The 21,235-nt window shown below is 43.8% G+C and overlaps 1 protein-coding gene across 1 annotated transcript in view; it reads left to right on the top strand.

Annotated features, from left to right (window-relative positions):
* The window catches only part of LOC117764493 (vasorin-like), a gene marked incomplete at its 5' end in the record, with an annotated part of 30,277 nt that overhangs the window by 3,464 nt on the left and 5,578 nt on the right, over nt 1-21,235 (top strand). The window contains 1 exon segment of the mRNA XM_034590368.1: nt 10,296-10,375. Coding sequence (XP_034446259.1) covers nt 10,296-10,375 — 80 coding nt within the window.

A 21,235-nucleotide genomic window follows, 5' to 3' on the forward strand; every position in this document is an offset into this window, starting at 1 on the left:
AATTTGAATTAAGAAAATACACATAAATGCACATTTTCTGCATCAACAAACATAAACCCAGATACCGATGCGTCTGTGAACTGTTCATATTGAACGGTCCAGCTCTGATTTAAAGATATTGATTCACACAATCTGTATTTGTTAAATTATTGCCAATGGACTCTGTGTTGCAATCAAATGCAGTTTTATTAACTTGGTAAATACACGTATGTAAGTTATAACATGCGTAATGTAGATGAAGCCATTTGGGATATGGCTAAATTTGGTTTCTGTTTTCAGCGACACGTAAAGTCTCACGTTACGTCTTTACAGGCTTCCTTGACACCACAGGAATGCTTCACTCAAACCTACAGCAGGCGGAGACTTAACGTGCCCACTGAAGGGGAACCCCTACTTTCCAAGAACATGAACCCACCCACCCATCCTCCTCACCCCCTCACCCCCAGGGAGGGTTTAGGGGGGACGCTACTCCTTTACTAACCCATGAAGCGTGTCTCTAAGTACCCCCCCCCCCCCCCCCTCATCCTCACAGTGTGTTGTATAAACAAGGAGGTGCGGTAGGAAGGTAAAGAGCGTGACACACACACACACACACACACACTGTATAAACTCCGACATTCCTCCGCGGTACCAGGAGACACCAGGAGATGAAGATGCCTCCGACAGCAGATCTGTGGTCAGATTTCTCCGCAACAGAAACACAAGGCCGAGATTGTAACAGCGTTTAACCTCTTGATAACCTGATATCAGCAGTTTTCTCTCTCCGCTCGTGTCCCCTAATGAAGTGTTGAAAGAAGTGCACGTGAAGTTGAAGTTAGAACAGTTGCCGTGTGTTCGGGTTTATCTCGCAGAGGGAAGCAGTTGTATGGAATAAACGTTGTGTGGGATAAAAGCCAAGTTTCTCCAAATAATGACGTAAATGTTTTGCGAAAGGCAGAGGCTCAGATGTCAGACTGTGTTTTCACTCTCGTATTCCCGATTCAGATTCTGGCTCCAACAGGCTCTCAACTTCCAGACCTCTTTTAAATACCCCCCCCTTTTCCCCCCTGAGGGCACATAGTCTACCTGTACACACACATCCTCACACTCAAAAGCCCTCAGACCACACACACACACACACACACACACATACAGACACACACACACAGAGTCCAGTTTGAAGTACACAACAGCGAGATGGGAGATACCGTTTGACCGTGGACGCGTGTGCCGGAGCTCACACACGTGTGCGGCGCAGCGTATTTGTCGGGACGTGTGAAAGATCGCTGAGCCAGCTGCCTCGGGTGGAAGTGGAGGTGAATGGGTCTTGTGCCTCGGTGTGTGTGTGTGTGTGTGTGTGTGTGTGTCTGCATTCAGATGCACATGTAGTGTCATGTTCCCCCTTTTACTCTCGTTTTGTTGTAGCACTGACATGCAAATCCTGCTTTTGTGCTACTGCAAATCTGTGTTTACCTTTCCTGTGCCATTCATGAGTTGTTTTGTGTGAGGCCACCGGCAGCACAGGGATGTTAATGCAGGAAAATCAAGAGGGAGCCAGATAAACCGGTGATGAGAGACAATAAGACAATAATCAGGGGGAAACTGAGCTGAAGTGGTTTGAAACCGGATGATTTTTACAGACACATAGTTTTAACCGATTTGGTTGACTCATCGGTTTTAAACGTTATTCAGTTCGATGAAAGAAGTTCATGTTACAAACAAGTTCAGCGGGATATTAATCCAATCTAATCCCTGTGTTGACTGGAGATAATCACAAAGATGTGGTGGAAATACACAGTTTTACGACAATGACAGCAACGAGCATAGATTCACAAAGGGAAACTGCACTTTATCACCACAAACGTCTTTTACCACTTGTGTAAGAATCACGTCGAACTGTTCGGACACAGTTGTAAGAGGTTGTAAGAAGCTTTTGCCTGTGACACACACTCGCATGTCAATGAATCATGAAGATATAAAGGAGATGCTGCCACGACTTAACTCTGCAAAGGCCCCAATTCACACGTCCGATAGCCACAAGCTAGGCGCCAAGTGTGCCACTAAAACAGGAGGACAAGGAGGTGGGAGCTTTGATGATCTGATGTATCGATATCTGGATATGAAAGTTTGGTTATGTCGCTCGGCCCTGGGTGGGACTGTTACACACTTTGGTTTAGTTTGATTGATTGACAGTTGTGGTGGGAGTGAATTAAGATGTGATTGATAGGTTCGCGCTGTTTGGAGCGGCGTCAATGGAAGGGCTCAAAGGTCGATGAGATTATCCCACCATTGTTTTTTTTCTCAAAGTAAAAACAACTCGTTCGCAACATGAAGCTGGATTTCATCCCAGGAAGCTGCGGCTGCTGCGGCTGCTGCTTCACCGCAGACAAATCAAATGCCGATCAATTAGTGTCAAGTGTTTCTCCCTGAGATTCAACTAAATTAAAGATGGTGTTGAGTACTCGTTGCTTGATGAGGTGCAACTCGCAAAGGTGTGGCTTGTTCCTCAACTAATTCAACCAGGACATTCATAGTTTGGCCTCAAGTCATCTGCTCAGTGTTTGGGCACAAGAGGAATTATCCCCAACAGCCTTGAGTGTGTGTGTGTGTGTGTGTGTGTGTGTGTGTGTGTGTGTGTGTGTGTGCCCGCACAGTCTTGCCAGACCCAGTTATGTTGTAATACTCTGCAGCTCATTATCAAACTGACACTGTAGCTCCTACAGTGTTGAAGTTACACTACGTTTTCGCAGGTTTTTCTGACTAATCCGCGCTAATTTGGAAATCAACACCTTGAGCGCTTTTCAAAGAATCCGGGTACACGCTGTATACGTTTGCACACATCCATTCTTGCACAGACAGTCTCTGCTCCCCCTGCCTCTCACACACACACACACACACACATTCACACATGCATGCACACAGAGCCGCCGTCGTCCTCGGAGGCCCCGCTTCAGCTGGCAGGGGATTAAGAGGTCAGGAGTCAAAGGAGGGACCAGTCAACCTGCAGAGCGCGACGAGAAACTGACCAAGCAGAAGAAAACTCACAGATATTGTGCTGAATCAGAGTAAAAAAACACAATCCGGATTCTCCGAGTTAGAAAAGTCGACCCCACGGAACAAGCGCCGCACAGCCGAGTGTGTTCTGTGGTTCATCGTGATCCCACTTGGCTTCGAGCCGAGCGTCGGATGATGCTTGGACCACCAAAGATAGACAAACAGATGAAACCAGCACGTTGGGGCTTGTGCAAGATTCACAAGTGTTACTCACTTGTTTATCGAAATGAGAGCTGGTTAAGGTCACGATTTCAACAGTTGGCTCGGATCTTAATGTCAAAGCTCGTGAGGTGTGTGGCATTTAGAGAGCAAAGGGGACTTGAGGGCAGCTGTAAACAAATATTATAAAACCTTATAATTAATGTAGCGCAGTAAAAAAAATCAATTCTCATAATGTTGACAGTAATACACAGAATTATGGTTTAATATAACGTTTCAGTGAAGAGTCTAAGATGGTAAATATACTTCTTGAGCCTCACAACATCTGTCGGCGCGGCTGCAACAATGAACCCAGTCAATCAAGAGGGCAAAGGAACAAAGGCACAGAAGAAATGACCCATATAATACAAAGTGTCCAAATAAAACAACTGTGGAGCTTAATGTGTTTCTGTCAATTAAACTCAAACTGCAGGAAAACAAGTTCGGAGCAGAACTATGCCTTTCATTGTCTGTGGATGGCAACGTTTGCTTTACTGCAAAACAGACCCGCAAATGTTCAAATGTGCTGAAAGCTGAGAATAATTACAAACCATGTCCACAACAACCTGTCAACTTTAAACTGTTGTGACTGTTTAGCATGCACATTTTTAAAACTGTTGTTCTGGAGTCAACGAGGCACAGATTATTTCTTCATCACACCCACGTGACATGTCTGCAGAGAGCAGGAGACGGACACAGCTCGTCGCGTCGTCCTGTTATTTGCACCCGGGTGAAAAGTGCAAAAGGCAAATCAAATTTATCTGATGAAAGGAAACGTAACTCTCCCTCCGACTTTATAACCAGCTGTTTGTTTGACTCGGTGCCGTCTCAGATGAAACCTCCGTCTGAATCGCTCGGCACTTGACTCTCCACTCTGTCCTGTGCCCAGCGTAGCAAACTGTGGCTGTGGGCGAGCCTGTGGTATTTTTAATTTGGACATCTTGTTCACAGATGAGAGCCGAACGCCACTTCAAAGAGAAAGGAGCGGATCGACAGTGAGGCTGCAGCAGCGTCAGTGCAGCGGGGGGGCGATAATGTTGCTCGTTCACAGAAAAACGACGATAAACACAGATATTGTGAACAAACGTTAATAAAGCACAAGCTAAAGAATTTACATCAGAAGGTACAAAAGATGACATTTTTGATTTGTGCATAGGCCGTATATAAAGAGGGACGACAGGATGAAACTCCCCAAAACGTCTTGATCGCCCCCTGGTGGTCGGCTGTAGTATAGGTTTAAACCATTTGCATCCTCCATGTTAGCAGATGGGACATGGACCAAATGAAAAAGTCAAATACAATTTCCCCAAACATTATAGGTAGTTCTCATCACACTGATGTCCGAGGGTTATTCAATGTTATAAAAAAACATTGAAACTTCCTGATTGACAGCTGAGACTGACTCGCGATTGGTCGAGTGGGACCTCAACACCACTGTGGATATTTTGGCTTCATTTTGTACAATAGGACATTATGCTCGATTACGGCAAAAATTATAATCACGATAATTCTGGTCGATATTGAACTGACGATTATTTAACATGTTTACTCACGCATTTATTGAACTTTAAAGACAGATAAATCCTTAAGATAATATGCAATATATTGAGAGTTCTTTCGTATACTTTGTTGTTGGAAGCCATAATCATAGCTGAATTTCATCTAATTGCCCGGCCCTAACTGGACGGGGCTGTACTTTAATTATTGCCTGTAAAACCCATCGTTGTGCTGCCGGTAATTCACAGGATAATTGCGTCCGCTCTGCTCATGTGTAAGTGCACCAGCCTCGAGTCTGAGGGAACAAATTAAGTAATTGGAGGGTACGTTTAGGGACGGCTAACTAAACCTTGTGTTTACCGACACCTGCCAGGCTCTGTTTTAAAGGGGGACAGTGTTTATTTCCTTGTGTCTGTCGTGTGTTTTGCACCGATGCCCTCGCGCAGGCCACAGACAGTCCATAAACACAGACAGACCAAGACAAGTCCAAGACAAGCAGTCTGTCGTTCAGTCAGCGGCAGGAACGTTGCTCCACAGCTTCGACGAGGCCAAGACACACCAGACTGCTGCTCTCAGCGGAACAGATGGGATGTATTAAGACAAATTGAGGTAGCGAAGGCTGATGGAGCAATTTCCCGCGTCTCGCAGCAGCAAGAGAACTTGTATAATATATCTGTGCTGGGTTTCAATTGGGCTGTTAAAATGTGCCATTGCTCAAAGGGCTGGGGAAGGGGTGTGTGGGGTTGAGGAAGGGAAACGTCGATGAGTTTGTCTGTAAGTTTGCAGGATTGTGCAAAAAACTACTGAACGCATTTCCACGAAACTTTGTGCAAGGATGCGGTATATGTTTTTCAAAAATCTGGCATGTTAAGGGGACTGAAATTTACGTTTGGTATTTGGTGCAGATCCAAATAAGAATCTGGATCCAGCAGATTCAAATTGGGTCTTAATGGAAAAGTGCCATTCTAGCTCCCAGAGTTTTATATAATGTATAAAGTGATGATAGCTTGTGGGTTTCCTTCATATTATTGCCTCTGCTTCATTAGAGTGTTTCTAATCTTGGAATGGACGAGGAGAAAACTAGGCAGCTGAGGGTCACATCACATCAGGGTCGGCACAGAGAACAGCTGAATAAACAAACAGCCGTGGACGTGGAGTAAAAACTGCAAGTCGACTCAGTAATGTGCCTACGATTCATACTAATGTACAGTATTTTCAAAATGTATTAGTGTCTTGAAGGAAAACTGAGCTTATAGACATATAAACCAGATCTTTTCTTTGCTGGAATAAAAAAAAAGTGGTCTCAAAGGATTTCAAGTAGGAAATAAAGGTTTTAAATGCCAGGATTGACCGAATATAGAAAATATTTAGGTTTTGCAGGATAATGAAAGTTCTTTTTGAGACTGGCTCTATGAGAGAACATGTTTGGGACGTTCTGGAAAGGAGAGTGTGTTTTCTTTGGAATCCCATCCGTGTCCCTACGGACAATGTGAAGAAACCAGTTCCAGTGTATCTGATCTCTGCGTCTTATCAGATCCACGGCTGTGATTAACACGACCGAGCTGCACTTGCTCAGAAACGTACCCGTGTTTGTTAAGCTGAGCCTCTGTAGGTTCTCCGGTTGACGGAGTCACATACTTGGTTTTCCCATGAAATTCAACAGGACAGATAACATCTTTAAAGGAATCTGAAGGGAGCAAGGCCACACTTTCATTAGAACATTTCAGCTCCTTCGAGATTCATTTAAATTCACAGTTTGATAAAACTACTTTCGAAAGTCGTTCTAATGACGATTTAAGTAAAGGAATTTCTATGCATTTGCATGAAGTTTCACGACTAAATGACCCAGAAGTATCAATAAAACGGCCGAATCATCTCGTCCCCTTTGCGTGAAATGTTTTTAAAAAGGACAGCGTTGTTTGTTATTAGTGCAAAAATCAAGTGAGGTCACTTGTGGCTTCAGTGGGAATCTATGCGTGTGTTTGTGTGTTTGCGTGTGTGTGTGTGTATCCACGCTCCCATCCATCCTCACAAACACAACAACACCATTTTCCCCTCCTGGTTCCCTCTCCAAACATCCCCTCCAGCCTCGGGGCTTTTTTGTTTTTTTCCAGAGTCGTGTGTCAGCGCCCGCTCTGCAGCGGAGCATGTCGTCGCCATTCCTCCACATTTCAGAGTCCAGTTACACCACAGAGGCGGCGCCGCAGCTCGCAGGGTCCTCACAAACCGGCGAGGTTGTGATAAAAAAAAAAAAGAAGCATTGCACAACTTTTGGAGTTTTGGAAATTTACTAAACTTTGCAGACTTGGTTCATTGTTGCCCAACACTGTCCTCTGCTCCGAGTTATGTTACTGCTTTTAGTGTTGACTGTGTATTTTTGGGCTTGTTTGTGGTGATTTTACTTTCTTTAGTTGTGCGGCTGTAACCTGTAATTGGTTTTATTTGGGCTGTTGGGTTGAAATGGAACATTCATCAGAGTCCAATTACATCCTCCGAGGTGAAATGTGGCTCTGCTGGTTCACCGTGAACTCTCCTCCGAGGTCGACGTTTTAGCCATTTCATACATTGCCTGAGCAGCACCTGTGATAAGTGTTGTAACAGTCGTGGTTTAGTTACACAGAAAAACACTCCCTCAACTGTTGCATGCAACCAGTAAATCCTTTTAATTATGAACTCAATTATCATTTCAATTGCGACACGCAAAGTCGTTTTCCACAGAACAAGAGGGTACCGACAAAGAAGGTTGTTTGAGGTGTGAAACCCGTCGCCTGCAACTGCTCCTCTGACTGTGGCTGCGCCTTCTCAAAGAATTAGAAAGGATTTAATGATGAAACAATGCTAAGAATGAATGGTTAACACCATTAATTAACTCTTAACAACTACTCAAAACGCTTTACAGTACAAGTCACACACACACACACACCATTCATTCACTGTCAGCACAGCCATCAGGGGCGATTTGGGGTTCACACACTTTGGAATGCAGATCCGAGGAGTCTGGGATCGAACCACCGATCCCTCGGTTAGTGGACGACCCACAAACCCATCGACTACACAAGTACACTGAATCAGAGTAAACACAAGTATACACAACACATCAGACTTTTAGCATCAAACAAGAGGAAAAGAGTGTTAACGTGACCTTTGACCATTTTGAACTAAATCACTTGTGATTTTCTTGATGCGTTTACAATCTGCAAAGTAACTGAATGAGTTGCGGACACAGTGGCTTGATTCAGGACTTTAAATAAGTCGTCTGTTATTCGCAGTGAGTCTGACATGAGCCTGTGCTCGTGGTGGAGTGAAGGCAAACAGAGACAGAGCCTGGGATCTGTCCTGATTAATGATGTGTTGACGAGATAAGAGCTACGAGTGTGTTTGTGTGCGATGACATCAGAGGTCTGAACTCGGTCTGATCCGTGAGTTTAGGTAAACATCAAGTCCGATGCTCTCCGCAACACAATTGGCCTTTTTGTTTTCCGTCCGCGGTTGTTTGCTATTTTGAGAGTTTTCTTAATAAAAGCATCAAACTTTATGTAACAGCTGCAGGGAAACTGATTTTCTGGCAGTGACATTTTGCACAAATAGCACAAGATGATCTTTGTCCAAACTAAAGTTAGATTCAGATTTTCCTCGGCAGAGTCGACCTCACAGGACAGATTTTGTGTGCGTGGAGAATAACGGCAGGGATCAGATCTCGGATCAGAACGACCCCACGAAGAGTTAAAAACATCAGATTTTTCTGTTCCTGTGTAAAATGCAGCCTTTGTTTCTGGGTCATGAACCTGCCGAGGTCACTGACTTTGACCGAACCAAACAAACACACACACATGTCACTTTGCACTAATTGATTCCCCTCCCAGCAGAGACGCGAATTAGGATTTTCTCTGTGTGTGTGTGTGTGTGTGTGCGCGCATGTGTGTGTTTACTTTAAAGGATCTTCCAGGAGTTAAGTAAATAGATAAGTGACAAAGTAAACACCCATCCCACACACACACACACACACACACACCCTAACGACATCCTACTTCAGTTGTACATTTCTACACACACATTGAATGTACGTGCGTCATATTAGTGAAAGTCGTCCTGTGTTCACAACATCCAGACGGTGAACTTTTCCCAATCATAATCCAATTATAATCGTGTGTGTGTTAGTGTGTGTGTGTTCCTATAGAAATCTCTCTCTGCAGTAAATCCGTCCACACTCCCTGACCCAACACTGGGATAATGAGGTGATCCAGCAGCAGGGGACAAGTTCGTAGAGGTCTTTGGGCCATGGGTTTCAGTGTGTGTGTGTGTGTGTGTCTGTGTGTGTGTGCGTGCGTGTGTGTGAGTGTGGCTGCAGCAGCGCTCATGATGGTGTAAATTTGTGTTTGCGTGAGACAGATATGATCTGGGAGACGTGTGATTGTAAATAACTGCTCTGATTGTTGCTGATTTTCTGCCATGTCTGGAAATTTCCAGCACGAATTACTTATTAGGCCAGAAGTCAGCGCTCAGGCAGCGTGTCGCTCGCTGCCGTGGCGACGATCCGAGCACATTCTCATTACCACAGATTTCACGTACGGCTCCGCTCAGTTGGAAAATGTTGAGCTCTAATACAAATGTGCCTAAATTCCTACTTTGTTTCGAGGCAATTTGGTCATGTGACGTTTATGAACAAGCAAAAATGAAAGGGTAATTTACTGAGTCTCCACGTGTTTGGAAAACTTGCACCAAATGACCTGTGACAGCATCGAGCACTGTTGCACACACAGTTAGTCACAGTGCCTCGAAGCCAAGAGGTTAAAATCATGGTTACAAGTGTTTTAAAATAAATATTTACACACAGACGGCAATAAAACAAGTTAACATTAACATTAACATAAAGTCTGAAGTCGTGTTCAAGGAGACAGTCAGAAGTCAAAAGGACATAAAACTGTGTGACACGTTCTGCAGGAATTTCACAACGTGATTTAAAGGAGGGACCCAGTTTCTGTCATGTTCTCATCTACGCTACGAAGAATTCTGCCTTTAGGTACGAAAAGAGATGTAACCGTCACTTCCAATGCGTCTTTTACGTTGGCATGATTGTCAACAATGCATCCACCAGAGGGCAGTGCAGGGTTGACAGTTTCTGACAACAGCAAACGTGGCGACGGTGAAAGGAGGTTGTGATTAAGTAGCTTTTACGAAAGAGGCAAACGTGGTCCAGCGCACCAACTTGAAAAGGCACTTCACCATTTTGACGTTACACTTTCCCTATGATCGTCTAGTTTGAACTATCGCTACACTGCCCCCCTGTGAGTTTTGGTGGTACTGCTCCATTTTGTCCGTTCGTCTACATCCGTAGTTTTTAGAGGACGTGGACAAATACAGACGAAAGGAACGCAGAGTACGGACTAAAGGCTCCGTCCATATCCGTCTAATAACGCTGATCATAAATGAGCGACATGTCCCTGCACTCAAAGTTATTCTAAATAATAATAATTACTCTAATAACTTCTGTAGATGATCCTCTAGAAGACAAAGTAAGTTATTTTCCAGTGTTATTAAAGTCGTACTCATTTGTGTTGTTACTACAGAGTCGGACTGTTGTCGTCAGCTCATCCAACAGCGACAGGAGAAGAGGCAGCGAGGAGTTTGCTCCACGACAGTAAAATAAGTAAGTAAAGCTGTCAAGGTTTTTATGTTTTTACGTCTGTTTGTTGGTTTGTTGTTTGTCAGGAGGATTACGCAAAAACCTACGGAACAGATTTTGGCGAAACTTGCTGGAAGGATGGCACACGGTCGTTCTCCTTAAACTTCGGTGCAGATCCAGGGTTTTGTTTTGTTTTCACACTTTCTTTAACGTCGCCATTTTTGAACGTTTTCACTGTTTTCCCAGAGAATAATTCATGGATCTTGATAGAAAGAATCTGGCGTATTTAGGGAAGGGATAAAAATGAGTGTGTGAAACTTAAGGGTCTGTGAGGTACGTGCCAGTCTAGTTAAGTGCATCGAAACATTGAGTGATTACAGGCACAAAGATGCAGATCTGGCTCGTGTTAATAAGTTAATGTGTATGAATGGGCAGCTGCGTATCTGACACATCGTCCATAGAGGAGAACACAGAGTGGAAACTTTCCCTTTGGCTGGTGAGCCAACCTGGTTTGGTATTTTCGGGTGGCACAGTTGGGCACACCTCTTGGTTTCAGGGTGAATTTTTGTTACACTGGTTTTTCCACTGAGGGTTTGACATTTTGAAATCCAGCGACGAGGCGCCACATGCACAGTCAGGCATCGTGCCACAGCAGCTACAGCAGCAAGACAGTCGTGGATGTCAAAGGTTGTGTGTCTGTGTGTGTGTGTGTGTGTGTGTGTGTGTGTGTGTGTCTTCACCTCACACTCCATTGGCTGCGAGCCTGTCCTGTCTGTCAGCAGTTGGGAATAAGTACGTTACCTGCGCTCACACAGGTGTGCCACAGGGCACCTGGCAGTAGGAACAACCCCCTCAAACATGTCTCCTCTTCTTTAAATCCTCAGGGAAGTTGCAGATCCTCCAGGTGCTTTGACGTCTTCTGTGAGCGAATATTTTAATCTCTACAGTTGAGAAAAGACATTTATTCCAAACCCCTAAAAACAACTTGATTCTAGCTTGTTTTTTTTTTTTTACGAGCTGGAGTTGAGTTGATTGAGGTAGATTACTCCACTCTTCTCGACTCTTTTGATGTTTTGTCTGTGAAGCGTGAAGCAGTGAAGCGTATCATCAGTCCCTCCCCCCCGTCACCCTCCGATCTGTCAGATCCCGGCCTGCCATCACTTGTTTATATTTAAATGGCATCTCGCCTGGAGCTGAGATACTGACAGAGGTCACAGACACACAGTTGCTCTTTTCTTTTCAGCAACAGCAAAGGATCAGTTGGGTTTTTAACTTGGGTGTTAAAACTTTAATTCTTACTGCACCCAGTTGTAACACTATGTGATAGTTGATATGCTGCATTACCAATTTTCCCTTTTGGATTCTGATAAGTGATCCTGGACTTTGCGAATCGACTGATATCGAGAACTGATCCGATTCCAGTGCATTTAAAAATATAACAACTTATATTAGACTCACAGACTTTGGTTAAACCCTTTTCAAATACTTTATGTGATCGCTAATGTTTTGTAATTTACAATATGAGCTTTTCACAGACAGTTATCAGTGTTGGCGTTTATATGGAAACTTTTGTTTTAAAGAATAAACAATGCAGAGAAGACATGCATTTATGTTTTTACGAATCCTTAAATCGGTATCAGGATTAATTTTTGCCTGTTATCAGTGTCGGTCGGGCTCCGCTAAGTTTGTCACTATTAACATTCCTGTTGTTCTGGACAGTCCACATGAAGAATAAGTGGTAATGGAAGTAAAACACGATAAAGACTAAACCGTCCTTTTTTTCTAGCAGGCATTCAGACTTGTTCCACACAGATGTACCCAGAAAACTTTTAGTACCGAGCTGACGTCAGCCAGCAAGTGCCAAACCAAGAGGTGTGGCACTGAAACAGGTATCGATGATATGATACCACTTCCTCATAAGACACAGTGTTTGGTCAAACAATATGAGAAACGTTCTGGTGATGCTCCGGCACCATATTAAAGTATTTCAGTTTCATTAAAAGCTCTAAACTCGTGTTTTTTATTGTAGATGGTTGTATTTACAGTGTAAATATGTGTGTAGACAGATTAAAAGATCTATCAGACCTTCTAGTCTCACACACACCTCAAATATCTAAATCATATCTATAAAGTTTTTAAATGGTTTGGATGATTTATTGGCGTTTACCAATGTCAGAGACTTGTCACTGCAGTTCTGTTCTGGAACCACATCAGTGGGAAGCTAACATCAGTTTTACCACAGAAACCTCAATCAAAACACAGATACTATCGTAAACAGGCAGGTTCTGAGGACGGGCCTGTTTCCCCTGAGAGCAACATTTCCTAAATCCTCCGAGCAGAGATTTGACGGGCGGCAGCAGCAGCAGCAGCAGCGGCGGCGGCGGTGGCGGCGTTGGCAGCGGTGGCAGCAGCAGCACACCTAGATACCACTTTACATTTTCATCATAGCTGCAGGAGCATAGCTGGCATCTCTGCCATACCTGAGTGAGACACCAACGACACCCAGGCGTCACCGAGACAGCCCCGTGGAGCGAGGCGGGCGAGGTCGCTGACAAATGATTGATTATTAGACTTCAGTGGATTCGGTGGTTCTATAATAACATGTACCTTTGCCAAGGAGGTTACGTCTTCATTGCTGTTTGTCTGTCTGCAGAAACTACTGAATGATTTTCTTGAAGCTTGGGTGAAGGGTGGGGGGGTATGGGCGGGTGGATCCAGTGTCTTTTTAAAAAAAAATCTCTTTCCCAGGAAATAATTCATGGATCATGATTGAAAGAATAAAAGACCTATGGAGAGGACTGATATCTGTGAGTTTGTGTAACCTGGTGCATGCTGGTAGATTTGAAGGGGGCTGTTGGGCCTCGTGCTCTGAGTGCCGCTCTAGTTTACATGACAATCTCCCCACAGCTTTTATAATTACTGGGCGGAACCAGGTTAAGCAGAGGTTATTAAATGCCTTGCGGCTCTTCCAAGCATTAACAAGGACAAATAAGACCATTTCCGCCTCAGACAAAGAGGTTGTCTCTTCATGAATATCTAAGTTACCAGCTGTTACTGATAATGCAGGGAAGGAGTACGAGAGGTTTATAAAGACCTGGTATCTGTGCTGACAGATCTGATCTCATGTACACAGCTACGTCTGTTTACCACTCGTGATCGGATCTAACTTCCCGGCTCTGTATGCAAATACTCACGACCATCATTTGTGCTAGTGCAGATGTGTGTGTGTGGTGATGGTGTGTGTCTGTGTCGGAACGAACGAGCGAGAGAGAGAGAGAGAGAGAGACGTAGAGAGTGAGCAGGAGTCAGGAGGGACTGAACGACAGATTTGACCAATTTGAGAACAACATCCATCATTATATGTTATGTTAGGTGTGAATAAAGAGAGAGGCTTACAAACACATTTGATTCATTGTGAAACTGAGGAGGACGTTAGTTGGGTTGGCGTCCTCTATATGCAGCTCAGGACGGATTCGAACACGCTGAAAAGAACGTGGCCACATGCGTCGCAGACCAGCTCCCAACGTGGACCGATCTCAGGACGTATTTGGGTGCATTCCGATCTAAATTAAGCGCTGACCACATGTGATTGGATCTCTCAGGACGGACGTCTCGGTCTGACGGGGTCAAAGTTGGTTCGAAGGTTAGAGGGGGGGAAGGACTGGTGGAGAAGAAGAAGAAGAAGAAGAAGAAGAAGAAGAAGAAGAAGAAGCAACCACAGTATATAAATCACAGACGTGACTCACATCCGATTAGGATCCAGCAGCCAATGAAAACTCCAGGAGAGAGTTTCACAGAAGTTCAGCTACAAATGACAAGAGGAGATGAGCCGTCACACACTGCGTTATTAACTTGTTCCAGAGGTGCCTGGTCCTCTGCGTGTGTGTGTGTGTGTGTTTGTGTGTGTGTGTGTGTCACGCATTTTGTCAAAATGAGTGACAACATTAAGAATACGGTGAAATCCAAAAGAGAAAAGAGGTGGAACTTCCTCTAAGAGTTCAGTGACGTGAGAAAACAGGACCAGTGTGGGAGGCTGTGTATGTAATTGAGCTTTTACACTAATAGTTAGTGTGTGTGTGTTTGTTTTTTCTTTCACCTAGTCTATTGTGTTGAGTGTGACACATTCATGTGCTGCTGCTGTTAGTCTGGAGGTGTTTTGGCTGTGTCTGCCTCGCTGCAGGTACGAGTTGGTTCACTGTTGTGTGAGAAGCCCTTTGACACCAGTGTTTGCAAATAGAGTTCAACAGCACGGCTCCAGAAGATTCATTTTCTGAATAGAGGTTTTGATAATCAGCCACAATATTTTAACCATCCAAGGTAACTTAACACTATAAGACTGTGAAACAATGTTTTATTCTCCTGTAGACGCCACAAGTCTGTATGATATCAACTGTGTTTTAAGGAAAAATGTGTTTTAATCACAATGTTGATGCCATGGAAATGTTTCCCACAGCCGTGAAAACCAGGACGACAATGATCGGAATGTTCAGCGTAATATTAAGACAAATCTGCAAATGCGTGCCGAGATCTGTGTCGCGATAAATCTTCAAATGTATTCACAGATAATAGACAATCAATCAATCACTCACATTTTTTTTTGTGTAGCCCATATTCACAAATCATAATTTGTCTCATAGGGCTGTAACAAGGTGCGGCTGATAAGTGGCTGAAAGACGAGTCAGCAGTTACAGCTCAGACGCACCTCGCAGTCTGCGGCTGTTTTATATGATTTGTGCAGATCTGCACATATGTGGGGATTTGTCCTTTTCATCTTGTCCTTTTACACATTTATAAATCGGATTATGCACGTACAGATTGACACTTGTGTGTTTTGCCGTCTGCTAAGCGTCCAGTCTTGTGGATGCATCACTTTAACCGGACTCCCTGGATTGTATCACTGTTTATTTCCGTCGCACCTGAAACAACACAGCCACACCTTGTCCTGCTACTGCAGAGCTATGTTTAGCAATACAAGTAACAACAGTGTCAGCGTTTCCTATTCCACTTTCCTCTAATGGACTGGTCCTTCATTGTTTGTGCCGTATTGTGTGTTGTTAGTTGTTAATGATGATTGAGGCTGGAGGCCGTCCTGGGTGTCGACCCATCGTCTCATCAACCATTGGTGTGTGAGCTGCCGTCATTCTGACCAGCGCCATCTTGGTTTGTGAAACCGGAAGGAACCAAAGTTGGAGGAGCAGGGGGTGGAGCCTAACTGAGAGTTTGAGGACGGTGCAGGCCCAGTAGCACCTGTGACCTGCACCCATTGGACGGTGCTAGCTGTCAATCACACATAATCCATGCTAAATGAACCATAATTTACAAAATGAGCATCATGCTCGAAACTAGAGATTGAGACATAAACTCCTCAGGAAAATGTTTACCGACGTTATAAATCAAGTGAGAAGTCATTTTCTCACATACTCCTATAGAAACTGACTTCCTTTAAAACCAGTGGAGTCGCCCTCTGCTGGTGATATGACAGAAGACAGGTGTCAGGCCCCTCTGCATTGGCTTCACTTTACGGATCCGGAGTCTACCTCCACTTTATATACAGTCTATGATATGGAGAGATTAGCTGGAGTGCACGGAGGTGAAAGGTCAGCACTTCTCAAAGTGTCTCAGGCTGTAGCTGCACTTCAGTGATTAGATTCAGTCGGTTACTTTATCGAGCCGAGTGAGGGAGGAGTGTTTAAAATCTGCCTCTGAGACTTAATATATATTTTTTTATCATTTCCTCACACACTTGCTTGAGCATGTGCACACTCTCCTGAGCGACTCCCGCTCGGCACCAACAGCGTGTCGACTTCATCTGCTTACACAATAGCTTCTGCAGCTAAAGACTTTTAGACAGATTGAAGTCGTTAAACTCAGATTTTACTGCTGAGCCTTTTCAGACGTGAGGTAACAGGATATTCCACTGCGGGGAGTTTCGGGGGTGTGGGAGTGAAGGTAAAGTTCGTCCCACTAACTCATGGGCCCCCTTTTTTCTCTCCACGAAAGTGACGCAATGTCCCTGCAGACCGGCCAAATTCATGATCCGTGCTCTGTCTCTTTGTACCTTCACTCCTGACTTTCCGGTCCTCCTGTCTCCCACACAACCCCCCCCCCCCCCCTTCTATGCACTTTTACAGACCATGAGTTTGTACAATTGTAGTGGGGATATAAGTCATCGTTGTAACTTTACAACAGCTGTAACAGCTCACTCTGCTGCTCCTTTAGCAGCCATGTGGTTACTGCTTTTACAGTTTTTCCAGTTTCCCTTGGTGATTTATTTAATGTCCTTAAGGCGTCCTACTTCCTACATTTGGTGTAAATAAAGAAAGAAAGCCAAGCCTCCGTCCTGGTAAGAATCTCAGTGCTCATCCTCGACAGAAACAAAGAGGGAGAAACAACAAAAAGGAACATTGCACGTTGTGCTGCTGCGAATCCGCCATTAATTGGACATGTTTGACGTTGATTGGGATGCACCGGACTATGTTGGAGAGTAGAGGAGGAACTTGAGCAGGACGTGATGTATGAATCCTGCTGCGGAGATCATGTGTTTCTGTTTACATCACATCGACCCCAACGGCGGAAACCCCATCACCAAAAGCTTTAAAATCTCGAACGTCTTTCCAAGTTGACGTCGACGTCTTCTACGTGTGTGACACCTCTGAGATATTTATATTCTTCCAGTTTCTTGACATTTACGTTTTTCATGAGATTTCAGAATAATAAGTTCAGAGTTCAGTGCTTGTTTGAAAGCAGCTCTGCAGATCCGGACCCAAAGATAGACACAATGCATTTTGGGTAAGGTGACTCCTACAATCCTGCAGCTGTTACCTTAGCGAGGACAGTGTTTGTATAAATGATTTAAACAACTGGTCAAAACTATGAAAAATCCGATGTGAGTTGTAATGAACTTGATTAACAGCTAATGTTTGTTGTGCTTGACCAGGATATCTGAGAACGTGATCCCTCTGCCGCAGCTCGAGAGAACGTCAGCGCTGTCGTATCTGGCTTCTGTCAAACACTTATTAAGTCTCAGTTTTGTTTACAGCACATTTTGGATAAATTGAGGCCGTAGTCAGCTACCAGCTTTTAAATTTCTCTCCCTTTCTCTTGTGTTCTTTTCCTCATCGTCTATAGGTCTCCCTCTCTTGTTTCTTCTTTCCTCCGTCGCTCTACCTTTCTCTTATCGGGGGGGGAGGACAAAGGTTTATGTGGGCTGTTCATTCTGCCTCACAGTGAGGGATGGCTGCAGTGTATTGTGGGTAACAGAATCCAGCTGTGTTGTAGACTAGTGTTTGTGTGTCTGCTGGTGTGAACATGTGCAGGAATGTGCGTGTGTGTGTGTGTGTGTGTGTGTGTGTGTGTGTGCAGTATGTGCTGCAGGTCTCACGTGCACGTTGACCTGTTTCATGTCGTTTTGACGGCGACGCTTCTCTTTCATCACGTGTCCTTATCTTCACTCGTACAAATCGCTCAGGACTTACTGTGTGCCGCAAAGTCTTAACAGCAGAAAACTCCCTGTCACATCTGATCATGAATTTTTGACGTTGGGGAGGGAACATAAATCCAGGTTATGGGATTACAGTGTAACGCTCGCAGGGTAAAACTGCTGTGCATGTTTTGACGTCCTAGGTTGATGTTAATATCGCAGTTGGCAGATTCTTGGCTGTGGGACATGGGCACGGAGTCTCTATCAAACTGCAGGACCAACAGCCCAAGATAATAAAATAGACGCGCTCAGATTAGGCTGGAAACATTTTGTATTTCACTCCTTCTCTTTCCTCCCACTGATCTCCAGTCATTCCTTTTGAAAAGCTGAGACAGCTTCAGAAATAGGAGGATTTATATGTGAAGCAGCTGCAATCGAAGTTCAGAATAGATTCGCTTTTCTGCAAATGATCTGCTCGGAATATATATACTGCGGAAAAACTCTGGTTTACGATACTTCTGCTCTGCCAATTCCTTATTTAATGCCTGACCAAAGAGATTTAGAGCGTTTACATGGTTGAACTGAACAGTGCAACAACTACTGCGACTGATAAGTGATGGAAGGATAATTTCAAAGATGATACAGATTATGCACAGACTCCTAAAAAGTGGAGAAAATCTGCAGCGATAAACTAAATTAGAAATTAAAGGAGATTATATTTTGTCTTTCTTTCCTCTAGGTTGTTATTTATGTTTTTTAGTGATTGTAAAAGTTCTGCAAATGTTTTTTTCTGAACATTACAATTATGAACCTGAATATAATGATAATATGTCTAATTTAAGCACTTGAAATCAGCTGCTACAATATTTCCAAGTTTCAAACTGATAAAACCAATCAGGATTAATTTAGGAACTGCTACACACCAGGAACAAACCATAATTTAACACATGCAATTATTATTTTTTTTTTAACTCAACTTCAAGACAGAGATGCAGAATTTAGCTTTTGAAAAAGGCAGAAAGAGCCAACGCAAAGAGGCCTGAGCGTAAATCGAGGTAAATGGGACAAACTGTACATCTTGTAAAATCGACTTGACACATGGTTTAATCTACATGTTCTAACACACCGACCAGAAACACACTGTTTACTCAGGATTTAAAATGGAAGATATATATCCTTGGGTAAAGCCTGTTTACTTTTTCCTATACAGACTTAAAGCCTCCGTTATGCACGAGTGCTTTCTTCTTTCTTTCCTTCATTCATATTTCGTTCAGTCGTTTCCTCACAAGCTTACTGTTCTATGAGCGACTGCACACAAAGAAAGATCCAGATTCCCGAGCTGAGTGCGTCTTTAAAGCCGAGACGTAAGGACATGTACCTGAAACAAAAGCCTTCACATGCCTCGTCATCGCAGTGATACCTGCATGAGGTCGGACAGCTTCAGTGTGTGTGTGAAGGTGTGTGTGTGTGTGTGAAGGTGTGCGTCGTGTGTTTGTGTCTTAGTGAGAACAATGCTGATGAGAGCAGCTCTTTTCTTTCTGCGGCTGCTGTGACAGAGTGGTTCGGTAGCTTTAGACGTTTCTCTATGTGAACTGTCTCCACTCATCTCTGTGCGCCGGGTAAAAAGAATGTCAGTGGCTGGGTCGTATTTATTTCAGCACATTTGCACAGTGGTCGTTCTCGTCTGAAGTCAAACTAACGGATAATGGAAAGTTAAAATCTATATGTATTTCAGTGTCAAGGTTAAACAACATTAGCCTTCAACCACTTCCTCAGTAACTATTCTCTTGTTGTTATGATCTTTTATTATTTGTTAAACTCACCAAAGAGGACACGCTTTTCATCGTGTGTCATGAAAATTATTTTCCTTGGATACTAGATGTTAAAAACTACTTAGGACTGGAACAATAAAGTTGTTTGTTGATTAAAATACTTCAAAAGTGAAGCACTGAGTTCAGGTACAAGTCAAAATATTTCGTTCAGTGCTATTTGTGTATTTAGGGAAGAAGTTCAGGAGTTTGGGAGGATCAGGGTTCGACGTGCACAATTTGACTTTCATATTTTCTCCCCATTTCCATGTTTTGGCCCCGAGACATTGTACCAACAAGACTCCAACTGTAACTAAACTGTAATTGGAAACCGATTCATAAAACTTGTCACAGAGCAGACATCACTCTGTGGTTTGCAGCAAGACACAGCAGATCCAGAGACGTTTATTCTACACACTCAGTTTTTTTACCCTTTTGCCGCATATTTGTCAGCATGTTGCAGTGACTTTTATATCAAACAGAAAAGCACCAGACACATGTGGAGAACTTGTGTTCACAGACGAGCCGATTGCAGCGTCCAGCCACATTGTTTAGTCTGTCCTGTGAGTCGCAGGTTGGAGGTTTGATCTGTTTCTGAAGTGCCGCTGAAGTCCTGAAACGAGACTGTCAGATTTGGCAGCTTCTGGTTTATATTAGTTGCCCTTGAAATCCCAGTTGTGGTTCTAAACACAAAATTAATTTTGTAACCATTTAAATACCATTGATTTCTGTAAATAGTCACTTTGACCTTCCTCTCTCTTGCCTCACTTTCATTCTTCTTTGTTCTCTTTTCAGTTTGATCTCAGTTGTGACAGAATTTGAGGGAATATTGCAAATTCCTGACAAACCCTGACCTCCGTCACTGCATGAATGGAGGTGTGGGGCCAGAGGTGCGCTCCTGACTTCATTAGCACATCCTGGGTTTCTCCTTCACTTTCACGTCAGGAGTCCTGGAAAGGGCACGAGTGCAAGAGTTTACTAATGCAAACCAGGTCAGGGGGCGAGGAAAGAGGGAGTGATGAAAGCGGGAAGAAGAAGAAGGGGTGACATGGGGATATGTGCTCGAATTTATTGGACGTTGTCGTGAAAATTCTGAAAATACCAAAGATGTAGCCACCTCCATGTTAGAGGGCCGTCGGGTTCCAGTTGGTTACGTTGGCTGGGCAGATATTTTACACTGCACATGTCTGTGATGGGCGAAAACAAGCAATCACCATGCATCAGGCTCAAGTCGGGTTTGGACACACAAAAAAAACTGCGCTGGGTTAGTTGTTCCTGTTTGGTCATTTAAAACCTAAACCTTAATAGATCAGTGTAAACATGAAATGTGTGTATAAACATTAATTTATGGAGAAAATCCAGTTTGCATGTGCTGCACTACCACAAAACAGCGCCCCATGCCCCCCATTTCTGAACAAGTCTGTGTGTGGCGCCTATTTTTTCGGTAACACGATAAGGCAAATATGTCAAAACATATGATTGAATGTTCGGGGGTGTATGTGTGTCTCTGTGTGCCTTCTCACTCACAGCATATTTGCTCAGAAGTATGTTGTATGTTGTAGCCGTGTGGCTGCGGGTGTCCAACTGCTCTGCGGCAGACTGGGTTTCACGCACTAAGGACTGTGTCATAAACACAGGGAACAGGCTGAATGTGTT

Source organism: Hippoglossus hippoglossus, chromosome 1 (assembly GCF_009819705.1).
Source record: "Hippoglossus hippoglossus isolate fHipHip1 chromosome 1, fHipHip1.pri, whole genome shotgun sequence".
Lineage (NCBI taxonomy): Eukaryota > Metazoa > Chordata > Actinopteri > Pleuronectiformes > Pleuronectidae > Hippoglossus > Hippoglossus hippoglossus.